This window comes from Thalassophryne amazonica, chromosome 2 (genome assembly GCF_902500255.1).
Source record: "Thalassophryne amazonica chromosome 2, fThaAma1.1, whole genome shotgun sequence".
Lineage (NCBI taxonomy): Eukaryota > Metazoa > Chordata > Actinopteri > Batrachoidiformes > Batrachoididae > Thalassophryne > Thalassophryne amazonica.
This window is the reverse complement of record NC_047104.1, coordinates 19,972,549-19,994,244: the sequence shown is the minus strand read 5'-3', so window position 1 is coordinate 19,994,244 and position 21,696 is coordinate 19,972,549. Positions and strand designations below refer to the sequence as shown.

The 21,696-nt window shown below is 41.6% G+C and overlaps 1 protein-coding gene across 1 annotated transcript in view; it reads right to left on the bottom strand.

The window, feature by feature from the left end:
• Window positions 1-14,219: 14,219 nt before the first annotated feature.
• The window catches only part of LOC117503320 (transmembrane channel-like protein 3), a 251,235-nt gene continuing 243,758 nt past the window's right edge, over window positions 14,220-21,696 (bottom strand). Inside the window, exon 20 of the mRNA XM_034162542.1 lies at window positions 14,220-15,194. Within this exon, the coding sequence (XP_034018433.1) occupies window positions 14,231-15,194 (964 nt within the window). The 3' untranslated portion in view covers window positions 14,220-14,230. The remainder of the gene's footprint in view (window positions 15,195-21,696) is intronic.

Sequence of the window (21,696 nt, the reverse complement as noted above, 5' to 3'; positions counted from 1 at the left end):
TCTTCTCCCCCCACCCTTGCAAACCGGTTCCCTGTCTTGGTGCAACAACTCTAAAAAGTCACAGCTAGACATGGGCCAATAACCGGTTTCACGGTATACCGCAGTATGAAAAAGCCACGGTATCAAAATCACAAATTTTCCATTATATCCTCCCTACGGTATGAGCGGGTTATGAGAATTCTTGACAGGCAGAGCGGAGGTGGCCGCTGCCACCCTTCCCCCTGGCGCATACCTCTGTCTCTGTTTACAAACAGGCAGCTAACGTTAACTAGCTCTGCATCATGGCTGAAGGAGGCGAAGCCTGCACTGAACTTTCCCTCCGTCTAAAAGGACCAAGTTGGCTTTTTCATTTTATTTTCTGCGGAATAGCCCTTCAAGCCAAAAACGGTGGCAACAATGCACCGTAGCTATGGCCTGTGTCAGACACGGAGCAATTCAAGATACCTCCAAAGGATTACATGGAAGAAGTAAATTATACCATCTTTGAAACCACTGAGAAGTACGAGGTCTGTCCGTAAAGTATCGTACCTTTTTATTTTTTTCAAAAACTATATGGATTTCATTCATATGTTTTTACGTCAGACATGCTTGAACCCTCGTGCGCATGCGTGAGTTTTTCCACGCCTGTCGGTGACGTCATTCGCCTGTGAGCACGCCTTGTGGAAGGAGTGGTCCCGCCCCCTTGTCGGATTTTCATTGTCTGGAAATGGCGGAATGAAAAGGACTTTTTTTCCATCAGAATTTTTTCAGAAGCTGTTAGAGACTGGCACCTAGAAACCATTCGAAAAATTTATCTGGCTTTCAGTGAAAATTTTACGGGCTTCACAGAGAATAAGGACTTTAACTACAGGTTTAAGGACCCCTTTAAAGGACGGTCGGTGCGCCGCGCTGCGAGCTGCGACGATGCGGCACAAACCACTGGATCATTTCTAAGCTGATGGCTCTGTGGATACGAGACCGTCGTGTGCTCTTTCTCTGGTTATCACAAGACCTGGACATCAGCCATTTTCCGGCAGATTTCACTTTTAACAAGAGATTTTGTCATGGAAAGCCGCGCGGAGGCTTCGCGCGTCACGACCGATTCGCTGATGAAGCGAGACAAAGGAACACCTCCGTTTCGGAGTGTTAGAGGAGAAGTTTGGACATGTCCAGCTCTCCACAAGTTCTTTTATACTCACTCGACTGGTAAGCACTGAAAGCTGACATAGGCATGTCCCAACTTGTCCTCTAACACTCCGAAACGGAGGTGTTCCTTTGTCTCGCTTCATCAGCGAATCGGTCGTGACGCGCGAAGCCTCCGCGCGGCTTTCCATGACAAAATCTCTTGTTAAAAGTGAAATCTGCCAGAAAATGGCTGATGTCCAGGTCTTGTGATAACCAGAGAAAGAGCACACGACGGTCTCGTATCCACAGAGCCATCAGCTTAGAAATGATCCAGTGGTTTGTGTCGCAGCTCGCAGCGCGGCGCACCGACCGTCCTTTAAAGGGGTCCTTAAACCTGTAGTTAAAGTCCTTATTCTCTGTGAAGCCCGTAAAATTTTCACTGAAAGCCAGATACATTTTTCGAATGGTTTCGAGGTGCCACTCTCTAAATTCTGATGGAAAAAAAGTCCTTTTCATTCCGCCATTTCCAGACAATGAAAATCCGACAAATGGGCGGGACCACTCCTTCCACAAGGCGTGCTCACAGGCGAATGACGTCACCGACAAGCGTGGAAAAACTCACGCATGCGCACGAGGGTTCAAGCATGTCTGACGTAAAAACATATGAATGAAATCCATATAGTTTTTGAAAAAAATAAAAAGGTACGATACTTTACGGACAGACCTCGTACAAGCGGTGGGACTTGAGTCGTGCTTGTGGTCGACCACATTTCTTACCACAAACATGTCAAGAAGGACAAATACATCTATTCCAAGCACTCTGTTGGTGAAGCTGGGCCAATATTGAGCATCCGGAGTTCCGGACCTTATTCCAGCCACGTTTCTCCCTAAGCGAGTAAGTCATGTTTCCCACGGGGCAGATGCTACATGGTCTAAAAGAGTGACTATTATTTTGGTGTTTTCTCTTTAGTTATTAGTGGTATAGTGCTCGTAGCGGTAGACATCGCATCAATTAGTGCGCCTGAATCACACACGCTTCATATGCAAATAGCCATAAAGTTGTTAAAGCACATAAAGCTATACATAATACAGTGAAACCACTGTATTTTTGCCCACGGTTATCATACCGTCCAAATCTCATACCAGCCCATGCCTAGTCACAGCGCCTCATTAACGTCTCATTTACCACAGACTCCATCCGATCCTGACTGAACACGATGAAAAATCAAGAAAAAGTTAAAATTACTCAGTTGTCCGTGTGGAACAGAGACACCGTGCACGTCAGTATTTACGTGTAACACTTCAGGGGAAAAAAGCATTTACAGTACGTATTTTTGGTAATTAAAAGTTAAAAAGTCTTTCTGTTTAACATCTTTCTGTGTAAATATCTCATGTTAAAACATGAAGACTCATGGCTTATAAACAAGTGTGGCTTATTTATGTACAATTTCTTTTTAAAATTAGTGGGTGCGGCTAATATTCAGGTGCACTCTATAGTCTGGAAATTACGGTAATAAAAAAACAGGTTATGAACTTTTAGAGCCATTACAGGGTTTGTGTGGGTTATTAAAAGGCAGTCATTAAATGGATTTCACAAAATTTATGGCCTTAAAAAGCAGGAAATTTGATTTGTTATTCCATGGAGAGGTAGAACTGTTCAAAAAAACATCTGGTTTATCAAACCAATGTTATACTGCAACAGCATCACATATATAAAATTAGTGGAATGGTTATAACTCTCCATGAAAGACTAACATCATAAATAAGCAAATAAATTTATGTTCGAGTCCTGACCCAGCGCCACGAGGGGGCGTTTGGGGTGACGCCCCCTCACGTCATCAAATCCCGCCCCGTAGGATGTGAGTTAAAATAAAAAATAAATACTGGAAAATATAGCAAAATATTAGTTATTCAGTAATATCACGTATTTAACAAATAAAATTAATTAACTAAAGTAATTAAAACAAATGGATATCAAATCAATTTTATTTATATAGCGTCAAATCACAACAAACAGTTGCCCCAAGGCGCTTTATATTGTAAGGCAAAAGCCATACAATAATTACAGAAAAACCCCAACGGTCAAAACAACCCCCTATGAGCAAGCACTTGGCGACAGTGGGAAGGAAAAACTCCCTTTTAGCAGGAAGAAACCTCCAGCAGAACCAGGCTCAGGGAGGGGCAGTCTTCTGCTGGGACTGGTTGGGGCTGAGGGGAGAGAATCAGGAAAAAGACATGCTGTGGAAGAGAGCAGAGATCAATCACTAATGATTAAATGCAGAGTGGTGCATACAGAGCAAAAAAATGGCGTCTGTCTGTGTTCAAGCGATTTGATAGGTTGAGGGTTGTGCTTGTCACTGCAGCAGAGGGCAAGGATCCTGAGTCCAGCGATTATGGCAAGGTGGACGAATTAAAGCATGCTTGATTTATTCAAGCAGTGTCAGAGCTGGAATAAGCTCTGTGCCTCAGGTCTTTGCAGCATTCAAACAGGCAATGACATTTGGGGCTTTGACTGCCATGTGTGAGAACTCTTTCTCAACATTAAAAAGAGTGTTCAGTGATCACAGACGCAGCATGCTGCATGAACGAAAGGTGAACTTAATAAGGCTGGCATTTGAGAATGACCTAACCAGGAAATTCAACGGAGAGTGGCGAGATGTCCTTCTCAGAAGATTCAATGCGGCATCCAACCGAGGGCTTCAACTCTTCTGAGGTAGGCTAGCATCCAGTTTCCACACAGAATTTTATGTTAAGATATGGACTTTTATGGTAAGATAAAAGTTATGTATTGTAAATATATCTACATGAAAGGTTTATCTTTGACCCGTTGTGTGACTGTCATGCCCAATTGCGCTGTGTTTACGCTTGTGATGGAGGACTGTATGTGGGGTTAATCTACTGTCTCGTGCTGTTTCTCAAATCAGTTGTTGGTTTGGTTTTGTGGTATGCAGGAGATCACTTGACCGAGGGTCTATACGTTCAAATAATAATTAAAAAAATACTGTCATCACTCTTTACTCTTAGTCAGTCTCTTACAACGGTGTAGCCTAAATACACGTGCTTTCCAGGCACGTCCCCTCCGGTGCGCACATTTTTTTTGAGGGGGGGCGTGACCCCACCCCCTGTGATAAACTCATCGCCCCCTTAATATTTTTTTTTTGGTGCCGGGCCTGTTCGAGTCTGTAAATGTCCCAGGCTAAACGAAGGGTGCATATGTGCTGTCGCCATCATGGAAGCTAACCCCGCTAGTCCTGATCAAGTCAGAAGAACAACGTCCTGGATCTTTATTGCAGGACATGCTAAGACTGGCTCTACCCTAAACAGAACAGTGAAATATGTCAGACACAACAGAGCCAAAGAGCGCAGTGAGTGCTTTACAGATGCCAAAACCTGCATCACTAACGCGGAAGATAGCATCACCTGCAGAGTCAATTCAATTTATTTCATTTATAGTACCAAATCACAACAAAGCTGCCTCAAGGCGCTTCACACAAGTAAGGTCTAACCTGACCAACCCCAAGAGCAAGCAGACATGTGACAGTGGTAAGGGAAAACTCCCTCTGATGATTTGAGGAAGAAACCTCAAGCAAACCAGACTCAAACTAGACTCTGCTTGGGCCATTCTACCGACACATTTGACAATACAAATATACAGTAAATTTTGGGGGTCCATGCTGGTGTCCAATACGGGAGGCTGGCTGGGAAGTGGAGTGGGTGTGGGGTTGGGTCCACAGATCCAGTCTATTTCATGACCATTGCAGAAGAAGACATCCACTACCACTTCTGGATGGAGCCGCACCCATAAACATCCCATAATAGACAGGTATTATGGTCCTGTGACCTGGAGCACCGACCCGCCCATCTTGAAAGGTTGACGCGCTGCAGCGGTTGCTCTTCATCAGTGGAAAATGCATGGTTTGAGCTTATAATCACTGTTGATTCTCTGGCTGACTTCATCGTTATTTACATTTAAGACATGAAAACTTGTACTTAGGTCAATTCAGATATAGATTCGATTTCTGAAGTTAGATTTATCATAACTGTTGATCCATTCTATATCTGTTGATCCCTATAAGGCTGCGAATAGAGCATAAAGTTGAGCTCTTGTCAATAGAAAACTCATGTCATCATTCAACTCTCTGGGTGATTCCTCTTCTTTTTTCTTTTTTTTTTATCTGCTTTGACAGCAAAGCATTAGAACAAAATCGTGATCAGAAGAGGCAAAACGGGCGGTAAAGCCAGTGCCAAGGCGAAGACTCGCTTCTCCCGTGCTGGATTGTAGTTACCAGTCAGCCGTGTCCACGTCTGCCCTTCCCCTTCCTTGGTGGAAGGTGGGCGTGGTTGGCTGGGGGCTGCGGTCCAGCATGGAATTATTTCATACTAATCCTTCGCTGTGAAAGCACAGAGAGAGAGAGAGGAAATAAAAGAGGAATCAGCCAGAGAGCTGACTGATGATACAAGTTTTCTATTGACAGGAGATCCACTTTGTTCCATTCGCAGCCTTACAGGGAGAAACGATCTAAATTTATGATGATTCTGACAAATAGAAATAAAGGCGGAGAAGTCGGCCAGAGAATCGACAGTGATTACAAGCGCAAAGCATGCATTTTCCACTGACGGCACAAGGCCGCTGCAGGGCTTCAACCTTTCAAGATGGCGGGGCCGCCATCCGCTCGGGACAGGCCTTTTATACAGCTTGATCCTATCTAGTAAATCTGTGGCCGAACCTCAAACAGGAAAAAAAACAATCAGGCGGCAGAAAGACAATAAATACAGTATAATTTATCAGTGTTAAACAACAAGAAAAATAGAAGAAATACTAAGGTGATCGCCGGCCACTAGCCCTAAGATTCACTGAAAGACCCAGACTTTAGATAAAGTTAAGGTTAAGTTAATGTAACACAGTGGTAAACATACCACTGTCCCAGCTTTTTTGAAACGTGTTGCAGGCATCCATTTAAAAATGAGCAGATATTTGCACAAAAACAATGTTTATCAGTTTGAACCTTAAATATCTTGTCTTTGTGGTAGAGAAGCTTGAATCTTGAATCTTCTGACTGGACTGGGTTGCTTGACGTGAGGACGTTTCGCTTCAAATCACAGAAGCTTCCTTAGCTAAAATTCTTGCTCTGGTAGTCTGACTTTTGTCTTGACTCTTGTAGAGAAGAATAAACCAGAAGCCAACAAAAGCTGGAGTTTTTTAACCTAACCAGACCCCTCCTAAAGAGAGGCCGACTGCTATAGGCTAGTGATTAAACAATAGCTCTAATTAGCACCTATTGTGCTCTAGTTAGCACTCTCCTAATGATAGGATGGAAGCCTCCCCTGATGGCTCCCTTGACGACTTTCCTGATGTTTCTGTGTAGGCTCTCAGTTGTCCAGGTGGTTTCCATAGTAGAGAAGCTTGAATCTTCGACTGGACTGGGTTGCTTGACGCGAGGATGTTTCGCTTCAAATCGCAGAAGCTTCCTCAGCTAAAATTCTTGCTCTGGTGGTCTGACTTCTGTCTTGACTCTTGTAGAGAAGAATAATCAAGAAGTCACAAAAGCTGGAGTTTTAAACCTAACCAGACCCCTCCTACCGAGAGGCAGACTGCTATAGGCTGGTGACTAAACAATAGCTCTAATTAGCACCTATTGTGCTCTAGTTAGCACCCTCCTAATGACAGGGCAGCTGTCCCTCTCCTGATGGCTCCCTTGATGACTCTGTTGATGACGTGAATGACTCATTACCATGAACAAAAGACTGAAACTGCTTTGACCTGAGTACCCCATTGTAAACAGGGGATAAAGCGTGTCTCAGACCCCCTCCCCAGTTAAGTCTGGGTTTCAAACATTTAACAAAGAATGCCTCCTTGACCCCTCTCTCAAACCAGCGAAACGTCCTCTCGCGTCCACAACATCCCAATGAAGCTGGGATGTTGTGGTGTATTCAATTGAATATAGGTTGAAGAGGATTTGCAAATCATTGTATTCTGTTTTTACTTACATTTTACACAACATCCCAACTTCATTGGAATTGGAGTTATATTACAAGGCCAAGGCAATACAGGTAACCTTGCATAATCTGTATGGGTTGGGACCCAAAATATCCATCTAGATTACAGTATGAGATTAAACCTTAAACTGTGTAGTAAAGGGACCAAAATTTAATTCGGATTATGCAAGGTTGCCTGTATTGCCTTTGTCGGCATCTGCTGGACACAAAACCAACTTTCAAGGTTTACCCTATTTAATGGAAGAGATATATTTCTGTGGAGTGTAGTTGCTTTGCAGCAGGTATACCTGCTAGTAACTAATGAAGTAACTAGAAACCTAACGTTATTTTTAAGATTGAGTACTCAGAAAAGTAAGTATTAGTTACTTTGTTGATTAAAGTAACTAATAAAGTAACTTTTCAAACTGGCCACACTGGTCTCAAGGACCAGTGAGCATGCCTTTCACAGTAAAAGTATTTGCTGGGATGCTGGCATTAAATGTTTTATTGTGAAATGGTGCGAGCAACATGAACTATCTGATGCTGTTTAACTTTGCTAGTAACATCAATGAGCCACAGTTGATATTATTTACACACAAACATGAAAAAAACATTTAATTGCTGTTCTCAAAAATCATTCTTCCGCAGTGTGTCTGTTTTCTCACTTTACTCTGACACTGAAGTTGGAGCTCTTGGTCAGAGTTAGTTTACATTTGTGAGACGCCATGGAGGCTGCCATCTTGGAAGGGCTAATGTTACAATGTTAATGAAAATAAATGTTTCAAAATAAAGGTTTTGAAAATTAATCCCTGTGGCCTGTGACCTGTGGGCCGACTGTGCTGGAAATGATTAATCTCTCAACCTCTGGATCTGTTCCTAAATGTTTCAAATCTGCGGTGATTAAACCATTACTTAAGAAACCTAATCTTGACCCTAGTATATTTAAAAACTATTGGCCAATATCAAAAATCTATCATTTTGCACTACAATTCTGGAAAAGTTTGTTTCATGGCAGCTCGTGGACCACCTTACTGAGAATAATCTTTTTGAGCCACTGCAGTCTGCTTCAGAAAATATCATTCCACTGAGACGGCTCCCACTAAAGTGGTGAATGATCTTCTGCTTGCAATGGATTTGGACACCACTATGGTTCTGGTGCTGTTAGATCTCAGTGCTGCGTTTGATACAGTGGCTCATCATATTCAGCTGAGAGGCGCCTGTTTAGGCCTCTACTGGTGGTTGGCTCTCACTGCGGTATAGTATCACTTCCTGTTCCGGAGCACAGCGGTGTTTTTCTGTATCTGTTAGCTGTTTAATCTGCGCAGTTAGATTGATCTAGTTATCTAGATTACGATTTGTTTCCCAGTGTAATCTTTACGTGCCTTAACTAAAGCACTCCTTCTGCTGAATCACCTCTAAATTATTTACACATTATTCACTTTGCGTGTTTTTAGGAATCCGCTAGCTTAGCGTAGCTACTAGCTCTTAGCCGATTTAGCATGGCGGCTTCTCCTGTCTCTCCCGCACTTTTCTGCTCTGGGTGTGAAATGTTTAGTTATTCCTCGGCCTCCTTTAGCAGTAACGGTACTTGTAATAAGTGTAGCTTATTCGTAGCTTTGGAGGCCAGGCTGGGCGAATTGGAGACTCGGCTCCGCACCGTGGAAAATTCTACAGTTAGCCAGGCCCCTGTAGTCGGTGCAGACCAAGGTAGCTTAGCCGCCGTTAGTTCCCCCCTGGCAGATCCCGAGCAGCCGGGAAAGCAGGCTGACTGGGTGACTGTGAGGAGGAAGCGTAGCCCTAAACAGAAGCCCCGTGTACACCGCCAACCCGTTCACATCTCTAACCGTTTTTCCCCACTCGACGACACACCCGCCGAGGATCAAACTCTGGTTATTGGCGACTCTGTTTTGAGAAATGTGAAGTTAGCGACACCAGCAACCATAGTCAATTGTCTTCCGGGGGCCAGAGCAGGCGACATTGAAGGAAATTTGAAACTGCTGGCTAAGGCTAAGCGTAAATTTGGTAAGATTGTAATTCACGTCGGCAGTAATGACACCCGGTTACGCCAATCGGAGGTCACTAAAATTAACATTAAATCGGTGTGTAACTTTGCAAAAACAATGTCGGACTCTGTAGTTTTCTCTGGGCCCCTCCCCAATCAGACCGGGAGTGACATGTTTAGCCGCATGTTCTCCTTGAATTGCTGGCTGTCTGAGTGGTGTCCAAAAAATGAGGTGGGCTTCATAGATAATTGGCAAAGCTTCTGGGGAAAACCTGGTCTTGTTAGGAGAGACGGCATCCATCCCACTTTGGATGGAGCAGCTCTCATTTCTAGAAATCTGGCCAATTTTCTTAAATCCTCCAAACCGTGACTATCCAGGGTTGGGACCAGGAAGCAGAGTTGTAGTCTTACACACCTCTCTGCAGCTTCTCTCCCCCTGCCATCCCCTCATTACCCCATCCCCGTAGAGACGGTGCCTGCTCCCAGACTACCAATAACCAGCAAAAATCTATTTAAGCATAAAAATTCAAAAAGAAAAAATAATATAGCACCTTCAACTGCACCACAGACTAAACAGTTAAATGTGGTCTATTAAACATTAGGTCTCTCTCTTCTAAGTCCCTGTTGGTAAATGATATAATAATTGATCAACATATTGATTTATTCTGCCTAACAGAAACCTGGTTACAGCAGGATGAATATGTTAGTTTAAATGAGTCAACACCCCCGAGTCACACTAACTGTCAGAATGCTCGTAGCACGGGCCGGGGCGGAGGATTAGCAGCAATCTTCCATTCCAGCTTATTAATTAATCAAAAACCCAGACAGAGCTTTAATTCATTTGAAAGCTTGTCTCTTAGTCTTGTCCATCCAAATTGGAAGTCCCAAAAACCAGTTTTATTTGTTATTATCTATCGTCCACCTGGTCGTTACTGTGAGTTTCTCTGTGAATTTTCAGACCTTTTGTCTGACTTAGTGCTTAGCTCAGATAAGATAATTATAGTGGGCGATTTTAACATCCACACAGATGCTGAGAATGACAGCCTCAACACTGCATTTAATCTATTATTAGACTCTATTGGCTTTGCTCAAAAAGTAAATGAGTCCACCCACCACTTTAATCATATCTTAGATCTTGTTCTGACTTATGGTATGGAAATAGAAGACTTAACAGTATTCCCTGAAAACTCCCTTCTGTCTGATCATTTCTTAATAACATTTACATTTACTCTGATGGACTACCCAGCAGTAGGGAATAAGTTTCATTACACTAGAAGTCTTTCAGAAAGCGCTGTAACTAGGTTTAAGGATATGATTCCTTCTTTATGTTATAACTCACAAACTCGTAGCTTAAAGCAGATAACCCGTAAGTTGGAGAGGAAATGGCATCTCACTAATTTAGAAGATCTTCACTTAGCCTGGAAAAAGAGTCTGTTGCTCTATAAAAAAGCCCTCCGTAAAGCTAGGACATCTTTCTACTCATCACTAATTGAAGAAAATAAGAACAACCCCATGTTTCTTTTCAGCACTGTAGCCAGGCTGACAGAGTCAGAGCTCTATTGAGCTGAGTATTCCATTAACTTTAACTAGTAATGACTTCATGACTTTCTTTGCTAACAAAATTTTAACTATTAGAGAAAAAATTACTCATAACCATCCCAAAGACGTATCGTTATCTTTGGCTGCTTTCAGTGATGCCGGTATTTGGTTAGACTCTTTCTCTCCGATTGTTCTGTCTGAGTTATTTTCATTAGTTACTTCATCCAAACCATCAACATGTTTATTAGACCCCATTCCTACCAGGCTGCTCAAGGAAGCCCTACCATTATTTAATGCTTCGATCTTAAATATGATCAATCTATCTTTGTTAGTTGGCTATGTACCACAGGCTTTTAAGGTGGCAGTAATTAAACCATTACTTAAAAAGCCATCACTTGACCCAGCTATCTTAGCTAATTATAGGCCAATCTCCAACCTTCCTTTTCTCTCAAAAATTCTTGAAAGGGTAGTTGTAAAACAGCTAACTGATCATCTGCAGAGGAATGGTCTATTTGAAGAGTTTCAGTCAGGTTTTAGAATTCATCATAGTACAGAAACAGCATTAGTGAAGGTTACAAATGATCTTCTTATGGCCTCGGACAGTGGACTCATCTCTGTGCTTGTTCTGTTAGACCTCAGTGCTGCTTTTGATACTGTTGACCATAAAATTTTATTACAGAGATTAGAGCATGCCATAGGTATTAAAGGCACTGCGCTGCGGTGGTTTGAATCATATTTGTCTAATAGATTACAATTTGTTCATGTAAATGGGGAATCTTCTTCACAGACTAAAGTTAATTATGGAGTTCCACAAGGTTCTGTGCTAGGACCAATTTTATTCACTTTATATATGCTTCCCTTAGGCAGTATTATTAGACGGTATTGCTTAAATTTTCATTGTTACGCAGATGATACCCAGCTTTATCTATCCATGAAGCCAGAGGACACACACCAATTAGCTAAACTGCAGGATTGTCTTACAGACATAAAGACATGGATGACCTCTAATTTCCTGCTTTTAAACTCAGATAAAGCTGAAGTTATTGTACTTGGCCCCACAAATCTTAGAAACATGGTGTCTAACCAGATCCTTACTCTGGATGGCATTACCCTGACCTCTAGTAATACTGTGAGAAATCTTGGAGTCATTTTTGATCAGGATATGTCATTCAAAGCGCATATTAAACAAATATGTAGGACTGCTTTTTTGCATTTACGCAATATCTCTAAAATCAGAAAGGTCTTGTCTCAGAGTGATGCTGAAAAACTAATTCATGCATTTATTTCCTCTAGGCTGGACTATTGTAATTCATTATTATCAGGTTGTCCTAAAAGTTCCCTAAAAAGCCTTCAGTTAATTCAAAATGCTGCAGCTGGAGTACTGACGGGGACTAGAAGGAGAGAGCATATCTCACCTATATTGGCCTCTCTTCATTGGCTTCCTGTTAATTCTAGAATAGAATTTAAAATTCTTCTTCTTACTTATAAGGTTTTGAATAATCAGGTCCCATCTTATCTTAGGGACCTTGTAGTACCATATCACCCCAATAGAGCGCTTCGCTCTCAGACTGCAGGCTTACTTGTAGTTCCTAGGGTTTGTAAGAGTAGAATGGGAGGCAGAGCCTTCAGCTTTCAGGCTCCTCTCCTGTGGAACCAGCTCCCAATTCAGATCAGGGAGACAGACACCCTCTCTACTTTTAAGATTAGGCTTAAAACTTTCCTTTTTGCTAAAGCTTATAGTTAGGGCTGGATCAGGTGACCCTGAACCATCCCTTAGTTATGCTGCTATAGACGTAGACTGCTGGGGGGTTCCCATGATGCACTGTTTCTTTCTCTTTTTGCTCTGTATGCACCACTCTGCATTTAATCATTAGTGATCGATCTCTGCTCCCCTCCACAGCATGTCTTTTTCCTGGTTCTCTCCCTCAGCCCCAACCAGTCCCAGCAGAAGACTGCCCCTCCCTGAGCCTGGTTCTGCTGGAGGTTTCTTCCTGTTAAAAGGGAGTTTTTCCTTCCCACTGTAGCCAAGTGCTTGCTCACAGGGGGTCGTTTTGACCGTTGGGGTTTTACATAATTATTGTATGGCCTTGCCTTACAATATAAAGCGCCTTGGGGCAACTGTTTGTTGTGATTTGGCGCTATATAAAAAAAATTGATTGATTGATTGATTGATATTCTACTCGATAGGCTGGAGAATCATTTCGGGATTAGTGGGAGTGCCCTTGCATGGCTGACATCATACCTGACCAGCCGTTCTCAATGTGTTGTACAGTAACACTACCTCTAACCTTAGTGACATGAAATTTGGGGGTCCACAGGGGTCCGTCTTAGGCCCCGTTTTTTTCCTTTATATAGCACCCCTTGGGCACATATTGCGGCATTTTGAGATTACCTTTCATGCTTCACTGATGATACTCAGTTATATATGCCGATAACTGCTGGTAATCTCATCCACATAAAATCCTTAGAAAATTGCCTTGCATTAGTGAAAAGCTGGATGTCTAGCAATTTCCTACTTTTAAGCTCTGAACTTTTAAAGACTTGAAATGATGGTTCTTGGTCCAGTGAGTCATCAGCAGTAATTTGACCAGCTAACGCTTAGCCTAGGCTCATGCGACATACATCATACTGACAAAGTAAGGAACCTTGGGGTAATTTTTACTCTTTAAAATTCATTTTATTAGGAAACAGAGCGGGCCGCAGCCTCAACTTTAGATTATCTAAACTCTGGGTCTTTAAGTGAAGCTTAGGGCTAGTGGCTGGTGATCACCTTAGTATTTCTTCTGTTTTTCTTGTTGCTTAATGCTGACAAATTATACTGTATTTGTTGTCTTTCCGATGTCTAATTCTGTTTTTTCTCTCTGTTTGAGGTGGGCTCCATTCAGAGATGGGAGTAGTGTTGACTCCTGCAACCCTCCTGTCCTGTGCACCGGCAAAACGTCTTGTATATTGATTTTGTAAATTGTTTTGTTCATTGTGTTGGTAGCGTGGCCCAAGCAGAGGGTCACCCCTTTGATTCTGGTCTGCTTGAGGTCTCTTCCTCAAAACATCAGAGGGAGTTTTTCCTTACTACTGTCACTTGTGTGCTTGCTCTGGGGGTTGGTAAGGTTAGCCCTTACTTGTGTGCAGAACCTTGAGGTAACTTTGTTGTGATTTGGTGCTATATAAATAAAAATAAATTTTAAAAAATTAAATGAATCCCCCAAATTTTCATAATAAAGGATGCACATCATCGTGCTATGCACAAGCCATATCCCAAAGCTGATGTCGATCAAACAGATATGATTGGCACACACACAGATAGAACTTATTGTTTTACTGCATCATTTTAATAATGAAGAAAGAAGAAATTATTTCAATTCCATGAATGTTTTAATAGTTTAACTTTCACAATGTTCCTCTGTATTGCTACACAACAACAAGAACGACAACAACAACACACACTAATCCACAGACTGTTACTTCACACATAGAAGACAGAAGTCATAAACATAGCAAACATTTCTCCATCTGTTTGCTGTATTTAGTTACTTTTTTATAGCGCCAAATCACAACAAACAGTTGCCCCAAGGCGCTTGGCTACTTTTCTACAGACTATGACACTGGACATCACACATTGGAGCAAATCAGGTCATTGGCCTCAGACACACTGAGGTCAAAGCTGGGTTTGGACTTGTTCTTGGTGAGCTTTCCTTGCTGGGCTTTAGATTTCAGGTAGTGCTCCTTGTTGTGGATGACTTGGAGGTACTGGTCACTGCTGCTGTTCTGTTGCTCGCTGCTGGACGCCGAGTCAGACTCCGTCAGTGGGGATTCCAGCGTCCGCTTCAGCTTGTGCTTCACATAGGATTCTGAGTGGCTGGTTCTGGATGAGGACTGACGACGTCTCCCCGGTGAACAGACGTGATCCCTGCTTCCTGTTGGACGCGGGTCTTCTCTTCTTACACTGGCCTTTGCCTTGCCAGAAGTATTCAAATCTTCCCAATCCGTGTCGGCTTCCAGGTCTTCATGTTGCTCTTGGGCAACACGCCTTGCTTGAGTGGAGTGAATGTCTTTCGTAACGTGACTCTTTTGGTCACCGATATAGAAGTGTGGATGGTGGTGAAAGTCAGACGCACAGCACAGCTGATGAGACTGCCTCAAAGACATCCGTCTCCTGCCTTTCCTGTCGTCTTTGTTCCGAAGTTGCTCTGATGGGTGAGAGCAGTTAGTGTGCGCATGCCCATATTGACTGTGAGGTTGACATCGTTTCATTTTATGTGAATAAAGCTGCAGGATTTCTCCAGGATCCTCCATGAAGTAACAGCATGGGATCTTTTTGGAAGAATGCAGCAACTTCTTCTGGGCATCGTGCTCATTAACGAGCACATAATGGGTGGTATGAGGGGGCCCTCCTCGAAAACTCTGTGCAGTGATCATGCCTGTACGCTCAACAGGATGTAGAGATCTGATCGTCTTCCTGTACAAAGGGTCAGAGTGGATGTTGTCGGAATAGCGAGCAGAGGGATTGTATGGGATGTGGTGGTAGGACTTGGACCTACAACTGCCAACAGGGCAACCAAGCAATGGTGGGAGCCTGTTGTGGAAAAGGACAACATAATAAAATAAACATCAGGTTTTGTATTTAATGCTTAAGAATTTGTATTGCATAATTTGTCATTACATAATTATACCAAAATATTGTTTAATTCTCCCACAGCTGTCATTTAGATCAGTTACTGCACTGGATCATATTTTGGGACAATGGCACCAATTGATGCATGAGTCATTCATTTATTCATTTTTAAACTTGCTTATTCCAGTTAAGGGTCACTGGGAGCTGGAGCCTATCCTAGCAGTCACATGGTGAGAGGTGGAGCTAACCCTGGATCAGTGTTGTATAAAGTACCGGAAAACCACACTTAAGTAAAAGTACAGATACCCATTAAAAAATGACTTTGGTAGAAGTTCAAGTCACTGATTGAAATGCTACTCAAAAGTCTTAAAGTATCTAGTATTTATTGTACTTAAGTATGACAAGTAATGTACAACTAAATGTACTCAAGTATTGAAAGTAAAAGTACAAGTAAATGTTAATAATCAAAAACGGACTGATTTTATTTATATAATGTTTATCTAGGCTTGTAAATGACTGGTAGTATTAGTCAAAGTACTGAAAATTGTGCACATCACACAAAAACAGTTCAGAAACAAGGTTTCAAAACCTAAACGAGAGTAGGCTACTCACTAGGTGTTCACAGGAAAGTTATTTATTTCTATATGTATTTATTTATTTTCATTGTTACATGGTTTTATCGTTTCTGTTGTTTTGTTTCATTAAGTTCTTTTTGTCTCTTTCTCTAAAATTGTAACATTATTAGTCTATTATTGACTGTTATTGTCTATTATGTAGACTATTATTGTTGCTATAATATATGAATAAAAATAAATTTTAAAAATTACAATTTGACTTTTACGACAACGAATGCTGAGCCATTAATTAAACAGAAAACAAATCAACACAAACGTGCTGATGCGAACAGCTTAATGCTAACGTAACATTGAAAACGCCATAGACATGCTAACGCGTTAGCATCTGTCCCGTTTTTAAGTTATAAAATAAATCTATCAACTGTTTCAGAAGACCATAACAGGTCGGTTTAACATAAAAATATTAAATATTACTCAGACATATGCTCTTTAGGGTTTTAGCGGGTAAAAATTAGGACAAAGCGAAATAAAAAAATCAATCCACGAATCGTAGATCGAAGCTCTGCTTCGACCTGTGAATCACTGCTTCGATTGGTTCAAGGTTCAAAGCAAAGCTGCGCTGCAGAAAAGTTGATTACAGACGCGCTCCAGGTCTGTAATCAATGTAGAGTGCGTAACTGCAAAAAAAGCCTACCGGACATGCCTCATGACAAATTGGCTTTACTTCGTTGCAGTCACTAGTAATCAGTGGTGTCTCTGGGTGAAAACACGACTTTTTTCTTGTGTGTGTTTTGTAACGAGTAACAGCATGCCGATTAGAAAATGTATTGGAGTAGAAGTATGCAGTTAAGGTCGGAAATGTAGTGAAGTAAAAGTGAAAGTAAGCTGAATTTAAAAAACTCAAGTACAGTAGTGAAGTATTTTTACTTCGTTACTATACAACACTGCCCTGTATAGGACGCCAGTTCACGGCAGGTCGACACAGACAGACATTCACACCTACAGTTTAGAGTCTCTGGTTCACCCAACCTGCATGTCTTTGGAATCACAATCAGATGGAAGCCACGCAAACATGGGGAGAACATTTGAACTCCACACAGAATGTGTTTAAAACCATATTTTTGATTACCTTGACCTTTGCCCTTTCTGCTCCCAGAGTTAATCATCTGGAGACACTCATGCATTAAATATTTCAAGTTTGGTGAAAGCATTTTGCACAAAGACACACATTAATGATTCCAGTACAGGGTAATAATAGGCGTAAGTCATAGAACATGCTATGTTCTATGTTGTTTAACACATCTAGACGTAAATAACCAGAAATAAAAGCAGACATTCTAAACTGTTCTATATTCAACTTTGATTCTCAAATGAAAATGCCTTCAATGTCCAACAAAAAAGAAGGACTTGGCCTTTCACACAAGACTGTGTCAATGGTTACAATCAGGAGATCAAGATGGATGGCCGAGCCGTGTGGGCGGCTGCAGGCAGGACCCAGGCTGTTCTGTAGGATGGTGGATGCAGCAAAATACAGCTCAAACGCATGTTTTCCAGATCAGAGGTGACCTTGTTGACGTTCTGCAATGACTTATCTCTCTGGGCTATCAATCAATCAATTTTTTTATATAGCGCCAAATCACAACAAACAGTTGCAAACAGGCTATGAAGGCATTTTATTGATTTTACCATACTTTCAGCGATTCCTTCTTCAATGGCCTTTCTTTAAGTATGTGTTGCACATGAAAAAAATGTTCACAGTAATATAAAAGATATAATTTGGCTCTAAAGCTGAAAATATGAAGCATGTTTTTAGAAATTCTTCAAATCTTATGCAAATATAAAGTTTATGTGGATAAACTGTTCTGGTGTTAGCAACAGGTTTACCAACATTTTCAGGTAATATATGAAAACAGATTGTTTTAGCTTGTGTAATAAAAATATAAAATATGTGGTGTGCAGTGCAGCAGTCCAACCTGCTGGGAAATGTAGTGTAGCATAGGTTCTGCCAGCAAGACTCAGGCTTCAGGTTCCCTCACATTCAGGAACTGATAACATCTGGATCACTAATCATAAATCAAATCAAATCAATTTTATTTATATAGCGCCAAATCACAACAAACAGTTGCCCCAAGGCGCTTTATATTGTAAGGCAAAAGCCATACAATAATTACATAAAAACCCCAACAGTCAAAACGACCCCCTATGAGCAAGCACTTGGCGACAGTGGGAAGGAAAACTCCCTTTTAACAGGAAGAAACCTCCAGCAGAACCAGGCTCAGGGAGGGGCAGCCTTCTGTTGGGACTGGTTGGGGCTGAGGGGAGAATCAGGAAAAATACATGCTGTGGAGGGGAGCAGAGATCAATCAATAATGATTAAATGCAGAGTGGTGCATATAGAGCAAAAAGAGAAAGAAACACTCAGACTGCTGGGGGGTTCCCATGATGCACTAAGTCTATAGAAGCATAACTAAGGGATGGTTCAGGGTCACCTGATCCAGCCCTAACTATAAGCTTTAGCAAAAAGGAAAGTTTTAAGCCTAATCTTAAAAGTAGAGAGGGTGTCTGTCTCCCTGATCCGAATTGAGAGCTGGTTCCACAGGAGAGGAGCCTGAAAGCTGAAGGCTCTGCCTCCCATTCTACTCTTAAAAACCCTAGGAACTACAAGTAAGCCTGCAGTCTGAGAGCGAAGCGCTCTATTGGGGTGATATGGTCCTATGAGGTCCCTAAGATAAGATGGGACCTGATTATTCAAAACCTTATAAGTAAGAAGAAGAATTTTAAATTCTATTCTAGAATTAACAGGAAGCCAATGAAGAGAGGCCAATACGGGAGAAATATGCCCTCTCCTTCTAGTCCCCGTCAGTACCCTAGCTGCAGCATTTTGAATTAACTGAAGGCTTTTCAGGGAACTTTTAGGACAACCTGATAATAATGAATTACAATAGTCCAGCCTAGAGGAAATAAATGCATTAATTAGTTTTTCAGCATCACTCTGAGACAAGACCTTTCTGATTTTAGAGATATTGCGTAAATGCAAAAAAGCAGTCCTACATATTTGTTTAATATGCGCTTTGAATGACATATCCTGATCAAAAATGACTCCAAGATTTCTCACAGTATTACTAGAGGTCAGGGTAATGCCATCCAGAGTAAGGATCTGGTTAGACACCATGTTTCTAAGATTTGTGGGGCCAAGTACAATAACTTCAGTTTTATCTGAGTTTAAAAGCAGGAAATTAGAGGTCATCCATGTCTTTATGTCTGTAAGACAATCCTGCAGTTTAGCTAATTGGTGTGTGTCCTCTGGCTTCATGGATAGATAAAGCTGGGTATCATCTGCGTAACAATGAAAATTTAAGCGATACCGTCTAATAATACTGCCTAAGGGAAGCATGTATAAAGTGAATAAAATTGGTCCTAGCACAGAACCTTGTGGAACTCCATAATTAACTTTAGTCTGTGAAGAAGATTCCCCATTTACATGAACAAATTGTAATCTATTAGACAAATATGATTCAAACCACCGCAGCGCAGTGCCTTTAATACCTATGGCATGCTCTAATCTCTGTAATAAAATTTTATGGTCAACAGTATCAAAAGCAGCACTGAGGTCTAACAGAACAAGCACAGAGATGAGTCCACTGTCCGAGGCCATAAGATCATTTGTAACCTTCACTAATGCTGTTTCTGTACTATGATGAATTCTAAAACCTGACTGAAACTCTTCAAATAGACCATTCCTCTGCAGATGATCAGTTAGCTGTTTTACAACTACCCTTTCAAGAATTTTTGAGAGAAAAGGAAGGTTGGAGATTGGCCTATAATTAGCTAAGATAGCTGGGTCAAGTGATGGCTTTTTAAGTAATGGTTTAATTACTGCCACCTTAAAAGCCTGTGGTACATAGCCAACTAACAAAGATAGATTGATCATATTTAAGATCGAAGCATTAAATAATGGTAGGGCTTCCTTGAGCAGCCTGGTAGGAATGGGGTCTAATAAACATGTTGATGGTTTGGATGAAGTAACTAATGAAAATAACTCAGACAGAACAATCGGAGAGAAAGAGTCTAACCAAATACCAGCATCACTGAAAGCAGCCAAAGATAACGATACGTCTTTGGGATGGTTATGAGTAATTTTTTCTCTAATAGTTAAAAATTTTGTTAGCAAAGAAAGTCATGAAGTCATTACTAGTTAAAGTTAATGGAATACTCAGCTCAATAGAGCTCTGACTCTTTGTCAGCCTGGCTACAGTGCTGAAAAGAAACCTGGGGTTGTTCTTATTTTCTTCAATTAGTGATGAGTAGAAAGATGTCCTAGCTTTACGGAGGGCTTTTTTATAGAGCAACAGACTCTTTTTCCAGGCTAAGTGAAGATCTTCTAAATTAGTGAGATGCCATTTCCTCTCCAATTTACGGGTTATCTGCTTTAAGCTACGAGTTTGTGAGTTATACCACGGAGTCAGACACTTCTGATTTAAAGCTCTCTTTTTCAGAGGAGCTACAGCATCCAAAGTTGTCTTCAATGAGGATGTAAAACGAGCCTTCCCCATAATGAGCCACGCATGGATGTGTCAGTGATTATTTGAAGAATGATCCCCATAAAAATCTATCACATGTCCACTACGAAGAAGCCTCTGCCTCTGTGTACCTCATGTGCCAGGTATCAGCCTCTGTTGAGCCATGACTGACCTGTCCAGCCACGTCCAGCTTTGAATGGCTCGTGTCGCCACATATGATCCACGTCAAGCCACATATGATCCATGTAGCGCCATGTAATGTGACGTTGGTGCACTCTTAGGCATGGGTTTGGTCCAGGCCCCCCCCCCATTTGTTCCCTTTAAAATGTGGGTTTTTAATTCGCATCATCCATTCAAAATGTCACACAGTCTGGCCGGTGTGCGCTGTGCACCAGGCTGCTGTTCACCTGTGTTCCAGAGTCATTAAATGCACCAGACCAGCTAGAACTGAACCACAGGTTCCTGGACAGTCACTTCTGCGCTTCTTCTCGCTGGCTTTATTTCTTCCCTAGCTTTACAGTCATTTTGACACTGTGATCCAACTTTTAACTTTGTGTTCATCCATTAATGTCTGCAAAATCCCTCTTTTGTGTGCTTGTCTTCTTCATTCCTGGACAGTCACCTCTCCGTTTCTTCTCGCTGGTTTAATTTCTTCTGCGGTTTTACAGTCATTTTGACACCATGATCCAACTTTTAACTTTGTGTCCATCCGTTAATGTCTGCAAAATCACTCTTTTATGAGCTCGTGTTTTGCGTAATGCTCGTCTTGAGCATGAATCACTGCGTCAGCTCGCTCACAGCACACCTCATCTGATCCATTATAACGATGTTAAATCTATCATAAACATACTTTTACAGCTGCTTTTAGAATGAACATGCAACTGTTTTACCAAGCTATTACAAAATAAACATTACAAATAATTGCCTTTTAGACTGTTCCAAATATGTTCTCCACTTCAGCACATGAGACAGAGACAGGAAAAAGCTCCAAATGTCCTCTGTGATTCCAGAAGCAATTAGAGGTGTTTCAACATCCAAGCTCTGACAGAAAATGATTAATCAGCTGCAAAATAATTATTTTATATACAGCGTCCGGCCCACAAAGTAGTTGGAATTGTAGTGCGCAAGAGGGCTGAGCCTGTCCAAAATAGCCTGTCCTGTCGCCATAGCCAACAGGTGCTTGGATAATGGGCTTTTAACAGCCTCGTCCTCACCACAAACATGCCTCTAAAATCCTTGTTTGTCCTCGTAGTACACAAACTGCCCCACGCTGTTGTTGCTAAATTTTGAACTTCTTGAAATTAGCGCCATGCTCCGAGAGAAGCCTCGTTAGCCAAATATTCTGCCTCTAAGAGCCTCTCAGAGTCA